Source organism: Pteropus alecto, unplaced genomic scaffold (genome assembly GCF_000325575.1).
Source record: "Pteropus alecto unplaced genomic scaffold, ASM32557v1 scaffold220, whole genome shotgun sequence".
NCBI lineage: Eukaryota > Metazoa > Chordata > Mammalia > Chiroptera > Pteropodidae > Pteropus > Pteropus alecto.
In genome coordinates, this window is record NW_006430043.1 from 1,384,209 (window position 1) to 1,392,582 (window position 8,374).

Consider the following 8,374-nt stretch of genomic DNA (forward strand, 5'->3'; position numbering starts at 1 on the left):
GAGAGGAATTGGAAATGGGGTTGCTCAGATTTACTAATCTGTCTCTTCAAATAAGACAAACAAACAAACAAACAAACAAAAAACCCCAAAAACCCAAAAAACCCAAAACAAAGCCAGGTACATTCAAAGCCAAACAACATCCCCAACCTTCAAGTCAGGCAACAACTCTTCAGCCTCCTTCGGGTTGCTTAGCAGAGTACCAAAGTTGACTCCTTTGAAGTTCCTCATGGCGCCGAGGGCTAGGGGAAAGGAAACAGATGAGAGACGGCAAAGAAGATTCGTAATGGGGTTAAATGAAGGGCGGGTGAAGGGCTTGAAGGCCGTGGGAAAAGGAGGCAAAAAATCTCGTCAAAATGTTATGGGAAAAAAGCCCACGCTAGGACGCCGGGCCCCCGTTATAAATCGACGCTTTCCCTTATCCTTCCTCCGGGCCGATCCCTGGCCTCATTACCCATTCCAGTCTCCCATACCGGAGGCCTGCATCGAGCTGTTCAGCGCCTACCAGGGCGTCCTGAGGTCTCCCGACCCTGCCTGGCAGAGCCGCCCCGCCTCTTCTCAGGTCAGCTTTGGGGACCCCATTCGCCTCATTGCGTATACATGCTCATGAGTCAAACCGGGCCTTAGCCCCGGAGTTCCCCACCTTCCCAAGTCTAGGACTTACTGGCCAGACCAAGTTCTCCGCAAAGATCCAAATGTAACCTTCGTTTACGCGCCAGCCCCTCCTTTCAAATATCTACAGCGACCAATCAGCGAGAGCTGCGTAACGCTGGCGGACCGCGCGGCATACTGTGAGTTGTAGTTTACCCGCTGAGCTGCGTCGTCACGTGACGTTGGACAGCAGGGTCTGGCTGCTCTGGGCGTCATGGCCTCTTGGGGGCGCGAGTTTTCCCACCTTTTCCAGTCAAGGTGAAGTTCCTCGCTACCCGTCGCGTAGTAGCTATCAGGAAGGCCAGCCGCATGCCTCCTTCTCCCCTTTATCTTCAGAGCTCAGTAAGTTTAAATTTCAAGAGAAGAGAGATAGGCTGGACAACAAAAAACTTACTTGGAAATTCACGAAGTTTAGCTTACTAGGAAAAAAGGGCATAGCTTTTCATGGAATTCTTTTAAAATATACTTTGCTGGGGACACTGACATGAATACCATGGGGACTTCTAGCTCTCTCTACCTTCCAGCCTTGCTCCTTCCATCAATTGGATTGTATGAGGAAGACAGAGGATCTAGCGCTCTTTGATGGGGGATGGAGGTTGGCGGGTGGAATGGGGGTTGTGAGTGACGGGAAGAACTAGGAAAATTTATTCACCGGGATATTTCATAGTTTTTAATGACTAATGTTTGGTAAATTCTAACTACTTCCCCAAACTCAGATTCAGTTGGATCTGCTTCTCTTTCCTTCCACCACCAAAGAATTCAAAACTCTTGTCTTCCAGTTAGCTTTTTCCTGATGAGCGCTATTGGATAATTCATCCTTCTCTATCATCGTCTTTCTTTGTCATCAACCTCTTTTATGAGCTGAGAATCTAGTAAACAAGACTATTTAAAACAAGAACGACATCTCCAAAGAATCTCAGCATTGGAATGGTAATATTAACGCAGGTGCTGTGTTATAGACATTACACACATATCTCTTGTAGGGTAAGTGACCCAGGAGAGAGGAGGTATTCATAAATCATGAATACATCATTCCCCTAGTACTCAGTTCCTCTTGCTTACATCTTAGCAATCAGTGCTCATTTACATGTAGTACAGCAAGGGTGCTAGGAATTTTTTCCAGTGTATTTATTTTATCTACTTGATTCTAAGTGCCTCAAGGGCAGAGAACTTGCCCTTTTTTATTCCTCTTCTACTTCTTACAAGTAGGAAATTCAAGAGATCAATAAATGCTGACCAATATGAACCTGAGTCACATAATTCAATTCCTCCCCTGAATTCTAAGTTTATAAAGAGACAGCACAGGATGGTAGAGAGAGCTTTGAATGTGAGTCTGGACAGAGAAGCCGAGTTCTAGTCCCAGCTCAATTTATTGCTAATCTGTGAAATGGGGATAGCAACATCAAGCCTCACTGCCTCCCAAGGGTTCTGCCAGCCTCAAATAGCCTTGAAATGCTTTCCAAAGGTCCTAACAATGCTTTGCAGCCATTAAAAAGCATGTCCTATATATAATGACATATAAAGATGATATAAAAAGATACACAAATGATTATTATAGTCTTCCTGTGGATTTTAACTGTTTTAAAGAGGAAAACAAGACATAGTGTTATGTAAAAACAAGTTGCAGAACAGCATGAATTGTATGATTCAATTTTAATTTAAAAAAAATTAAGTCATACCATTTAACAGTGGTATGAAGAGTGGGATTAAGGGAGCTTGTCATTTTTTACATCTTATATTTCTATATGTAGATCTATAATTTAGTTATATATCAATAATATATGTATTTTAATATTATATAAACAGATTTACACTTACATGTTCATATTAAATATGTATTTCTGTATTCGCATTTGAAAAATTTACAATAAGCCCATTTAAATTTTTTATTGTAAAAAAACTTAAAGCAAATGTGAAGTATTTTTATAACATTAGCTCTGATCCCAAGAATGACAAACTTTTGTTTATTTTATAATTCTATTCATGATTCTGTGGGGAAGTGGTGGCAAAAATAACAAAAGGGACAAGGACAACCACAAGACTGGGTTTAGGGGAAGAGTAATGAAGAGTAGAACCTAGTCCCAGCCAAAGGGCCATGGCCATTAGCTGGGAACAGCCCCCTTTCCTCCCTGAGCAGGGACTGAATTTCCAGGAAGAGGTCGTCCTCCAAGCCTCAGAACCCAGTACTGTCTTCATGCCCCAGTCCTCTGGCCTTCTTGTCCCTTGGCTCCTGGTTTCTTGGGATGTTTCTGCTCTCAACATCATTTAAAAGCTCCAAATCAAATAATCATGTGTCCAGCTGGATGGAAAGTCAGAAAATCAGGAGCCTCTTTAGTGAAAGATGGTGGTGTGTATCAAGTCTGACACCAAATTGACCTTCCCGCTTGAGGAAGAGGAAATGAGTTCAAGTGGAACATATTGACACCCTACTCAGTTGCTCACATACCCCAAAGTCGAAGGCCTCTCAGATAGCTGGATATATCTATCTGGGCCAGCACCAAAGATAAACACTGCTGGGAATCACCCAGCCACTGGGATTTGTTGGAAAGTTCTACACCTCATTACAGCCTCAGCTACTCATTCTCACACCCAAATCCGATGGGCTCAGCTGAATTGAAAAAGTTAAAAAAAAAAAAAATACAAAAGGAAACACTTATCTAATGCTTACACTGTGGGCTAAGTACTATTCTAAGCTCTTAAATACAGTAATGCATTTAATCTTCACAAGAGCCCTATGGAGTAGAAATGATACTATCATTTTTCAGATGAGGAAATTGAGGCACGAATTTGAACCTAGGCAGTCAAGCTCTGGCTCCACACTTTTAACCAGCTCCCTATGCTGCCTATTAGCTAAGTACCATGAGCAGCATTTTGTAGGCAGTGTGCGTCTGCTAAACCAATCCTTCATTTGACCCATATACGCAGAAATCCAAAAGTGGACCGGATGGCCAAGGCTGAATTCTCTCACTCTCTTGCCTTTCTCCAAAGACAGGGCTTGGGATGAGGGAGCAGGGCCAGAGAGGGAAAGGCAAAGTAGGTGAAGGCCCAGGGGACACAGGCAGTACATGTCACAGAAGAGGCATTGGGCAGGCAGCAAGAGGCAAGGTTTAGCCTTGGCATTGCCATTCACTTGCTATATGCCCTTTCTTTAAGGGGATTTTGCTTTTGAATAAAAAAGTCACCAGAACCTGGTAATACAATGCATGGCATATAGTAGGTGCTCAATAAAATAATTAAAAAATATTTAAAGCCAAATAGAAAATCTCTAAAATGCCTTTGAGCTCTTAACACCCTGTGAGTCTGACAGGAAAGAACCCTCCCCACTCCATCTGCCAATAGCCCCTTTGAAGAAAGCTCAGCAGGGACAGAGTTAAAGGAACCTCATTAATTTGTCTCCTCTACTCCATCACTTTGAAATGTGGGCCCCCCTCATACTTACATCGAAAATAATTACTGTCATCCAAAATAACAAATCATTAACTAGGCTCTAGATTTTAGTCTAATAGCTGCCTAATGGGCAGCTCTTGAAAAGCCAGGTGTGAGCTAGCTGGTTTCCTCTCCAGACATTCATTGAACATAGTCATGGGCAAAGTACCTACTTGTGTGCATATATGGGAAGACAAAGGCAAATAAGACACAACTTCATCCTGTCCTCAAGATCATAGTACCATAAAAAGAGACAGAAAGTCTACAAATAACTATAAAATATATCTATGTCTAGCTCAAGAGGGCAGAAAGAGGAAGTGGAGTTATTGTAACAGACTGTCTTAGCCTCAAGATGGGAGAAGACAAAGGTATCTGTTTTTTTCCATACTTAACCTCAACTTATATTCCCTGCAGCCTCGGTGGGAGAACATGTCTTTTTTTCTGTTCTGAGCAGGGACCTGAGACCACCACTCTTCCTCCACCTCAGCCTCACCCTGCAGATGCCCATCCACACTGCATTCCTCCAGTAGTAGCTGATGCTATCTCTCCACACAGGTTGGGACTCGCAGGTCTTGGAACATCTTGCCTTCTCCTGTCTGGGTAGTCTGAGACCCAAGGAAAGGTCGCCAATTCCTTTCCAGAAGAGTGGGTCCCCCATGCCCATCTCAAGTACATTCCAGGACACACCTTTGAGTCTACACTCCCTCCATCCCCACCCTTCTTAAAGCTGGCTCTGCTTCCCCTGCGAAGCCCAGGTGTTGGTGGGAGGAGGAAAGGCAGATACCATCAGAGGTGAGGCAGGGAGGGGCCCACAGAACTGGTGTTCCCACTGGTACTGTTTCCTGCCCTGATGGCTCACTCACTCTCAGTATGGGTGGGGAGAGTCAGGTACGGACAAGATGTCTCAGTCCCTAGGCCAGTCACTACTCTCTCCCTTTGGAAGCCCTTCACTTAGATTTCATGCAAGGATACAGAACCTGATGGGCCCAGGTGATGCTGGACAAATGGTGCATTCATAGCCACAGAGGTAGAAGGTAGGTAGCAGGCATGTGCTGAGCTGCAATCTTCTTCCTGTAGGAAGTTCCTTGATTTGCCCCAAAGGGTGGTCACAGAAGCAGCTCAAGCCCCTGGAATCTTCGTTCCACATGCTCCAGAGATCATCTCACCTTGGATGTAGAGCAAGGTTTTTGCTTGGCAACTGGGGAGGGTGCTTGTTCCCAGGGTAACAAGATATGAAAGACTTAGGAGCCTCGGGCATTTCCCATCCACTTCTGCAGAGAAGTAATTCCATACCTCAGTCTAAGCTGGAGTCTTGAAGAGGCTAGAAATACAAACTTTCCACTGGTAACCCCACCTCTACCCTCAAAACCTCCAGCTGCCCACCCACCAAAAACTATTAAGGTGGGTTCAGGTGAGGATGAGTAAATCAAATCAATGATCGGTTAAAAGTATTTATTTTTAGGGGAAAGGGGAAAGGGAGCAACACAGAGGTAACTTTTGGCATCTTCTTTCCAGGCCATCATCCCCTCGTGCTTCTCAACCCAAAGCACTGGCAGGAGGGGGCCCAAAGACACGCTGAAGGGCCAGACAGTCACAGTCAGTCAGAGAGATATGCAAAATCCTGGAGAGGCGGGATTCAAGAGTCTGTCCCAGGCCCCTTGTCCTGGAATAGGATTAGAGCTCAGGGGCATAGGGCTCCCCAGTGGGTGAAGGTACTCGTAGTTCAGCATCGTGCCTTACCACGGTGAAGAGCCCCACCACTGCCAGTAAAGCCATCACCATGACAGCGGAGCAGATGCTAAACATGTTCCGAGTGCCTGTTTTGCGATCACTGTCATGGAGGACTAGGAGTCCCAGACAGGCCAGTAAGTGCAGGGGCACCCGGAACCAGTTGAGTACACCAGCTTGCTCTGTCTCAGGGATCACTTTTCTCCGCAGGAAGCTCATGCTTGGAAAGTACAGCCCACAGGCCAATTCGATAAGTAGGAAGGCGATGAAGGACTCCACTGGACTCTCCTGGCCTGGGTTGGTGGAGAAAGTCAACATGAAGAGGGAGAAGACCACGATGAGGACAGCAAGGGACAGTAGGTGCATAGGTTGAAGGTGGTACCTCTTGGAGGTAGCAATGCGATACAAGGAAGAGCCAAGCAGGCTGGCTGCCATGAAGCTGGAGAAGATAATGCCCAGTGGGGCCCCATGTGGGTCCAGCACAGGTGTCCAGAGGAAAACAAAGATGAAAATGACACTCTCAAACAGGGCCTGTATGGTACCTAGCAACAGTACGCGGCGGTCTGACAGGAGGCAGCGCAGGCCCCCAGCACAGGTCCTTGAGAAGGCACGCTGCCGATCATAGTTCTCTCCCCAGTTGTGAAGGGCAAAGGCCCCAGCCAGAGCCAAGAGAGGGATGGCAACCACAAAGGGCGCTACAGGCCCTAGCCCCATCCAGCAGGCCACAGCCTCAGCTGCCACACCTGCCACTACAGCCAGCACGTGGTTCCAGAAGGCGGCTCGGGCAAAGGTAGTTGGGATCCACTCAGCAGGGAAGTCATGCCGATCCACGTGCTCATGGATGTACCAGGCCTCGAAGGCAGAGAAGAGCAGGGCAGTGGACAGCCCACCAAGTGCTCGGCCCACCAGCAACACAAAGTAGTCCTGAGAGAGTTTGGTTATGCAGCATAGAGAGTAAGTGAGGGAGAAGAGGACACAAGACTTCTTTCGACCCAGCCAATCCACAAGGGAGGAGGCCACCAGTCCAAAGAGTACTGTGGAGGCAAGCCCACAGACATAGAGAATGGCAATTTGACCCTCTAGGAAGTGGTAATGCTGATATAGTTTATAGAGATAGGGGGCCTGAAGCCAGTCAGCTGCCAGGGCCAGGAAGTAGACCTGATAGAAGTCCAGCTGAAATCGAAGGAAGGAGGGATTGCTACAGGCCCTTCCAGGGGGCTTGGCCTGGCATCTTGACAGCTCCAATCCCAGGCAGGAGGCCAGGAGAACCACAAAGACAAGGTAGGCAGTCACCAGCATGGCGGGCCCCCGGACGACCTGGGGGAAGAAGGGGATTTCAAAGTCACATCTATTGCCCAGTCAGCACTGTCAAGGGGCTGGGTGTCTAAGCAGAAGGCAGCTCCACCCTACCCCCTGCCAACTGCACTTCCCCACCCCTCAACTCCACTCCCCCAGAGCTCAGACCGGAGGGACGAGTTGGGTGGGTGGGAGGAGTGGCTCGCCAGAGCTGTCTCCTAGGACACTGTGGGGCAGGGAGGGGTAAGAGGAGAGGGAAGAAGATGAGCATTCACCCCACCCTCGCCTGGCATATGAAAGAGGGAGTCCCTAAAATAATCCCAGCCCCGCAAATTAAGGGGCTGCTGCCCTCTTCCACGACAGCTTCTGCATACTTCCTTCTATTTCCTTCCATCCTCTCTGAGGAGCCCGTTTTGCCCTCAATGTGTTGTCATCTGTCCCAGGCATCCCTCCCGCCCGCGCGGGCCTCTCAAGTTCCTTCAGGGTCACGCGCGCGTATCTCAGATTCCCCATCCTCCAGGTCACGGGCAGCCCCCTGCGCTCCCTAGCCCCTACCCAGTGCCGCCACACCCGCTTGCCCCTCGCCCAGACCCCGTCTCACCTGCTGCCCCGGTCTGCGGGGACGCTCCGGACACGTCCGGCTCCAGGCCGCCCGGCCACCCTGGCCGCTCTACCTCCGGCTCCGGTTCGGGTTCCAGCAGCGCACCCGCCCCTCACAGCCTGCTTCCGGGAGCCGGGTAGGCCTCCAGCCGCCGCCATGATAGTCCCGTCACGTGACAGGGGTGCGGTGCTTAAACCCCGCCTTCCTCCGCCTTCCTCCGCCTTCCTGCCCCTACCGGCGCACCGCCGAACGCCCGACGCTGGGTAGGGGACTGCTAGAGGTTGGGGCGTTGATGTTCCCTGTCCATCGTCGTCCGTTACCCTCCTGTGACACCGGCTCCTGCGGCTTTCGATACCTGCGGGCCCACCCCTAAATAAAGGCCTATTTTCTCTCTCTTCCTCTGTGCAGTGAGTTAGAGATGCCCACATCACGCAGAGCCCCAGGGGCTGGAGCTTCCCAAGGAATCCACGGGTTCCTCTGTTTCCCCCTCTCCGTTATAGTGACTTCCAGGCCAGAAGTCAGTAAGGCCCAGACACCTGAGGGAGGCAGTGTGGTGTAAAGGACTTGGACTCCGGCTGCAGACAAAGATTCAAATCCCAACCTTGTTAGTTACCAGCTGTCTGGCCTCGGGCAAGCCACATAACTTCTCAGTGTCCCAATTTCTTCGTCTGAAGT

The 8,374-nt window shown here is 49.0% G+C and overlaps 2 protein-coding genes across 5 annotated transcripts in view; both read right to left on the reverse strand.

The window, feature by feature from the left end:
* Positions 1 to 718, reverse strand: part of ESPL1 (extra spindle pole bodies like 1, separase) — an 18,820-nt gene extending 18,102 nt beyond the window's left edge. For 2 of the 4 annotated variants that reach the window (XM_025045211.1, XM_006904532.3), the window contains exons 1-2: positions 471 to 655; positions 148 to 239 (exon numbers count right to left, since the gene is read on the reverse strand). In XM_025045211.1, coding sequence (XP_024900979.1) covers positions 148 to 239; positions 471 to 483 — 105 coding nt within the window. In that variant the 5' untranslated portion in view covers positions 484 to 655. The other 2 variants (XM_015588503.2, XM_015588499.2) reach the window with 2 other exon arrangements.
* Positions 719 to 5,509: 4,791 nt separating this feature from the next.
* Positions 5,510 to 7,885, reverse strand: MFSD5 (major facilitator superfamily domain containing 5). The gene is made up of 2 exons (XM_006904533.3): positions 7,700 to 7,885; positions 5,510 to 7,119 (listed from the first exon to the last, which is right to left on the reverse strand). The coding sequence occupies exon 2, from the start codon at positions 7,099 to 7,101 to the stop codon at positions 5,749 to 5,751; it is 1,353 nt and encodes a 450-aa protein (XP_006904595.1). The 5' UTR covers positions 7,102 to 7,119; positions 7,700 to 7,885; the 3' UTR covers positions 5,510 to 5,748.
* Positions 7,886 to 8,374: the final 489 nt, after the last annotated feature.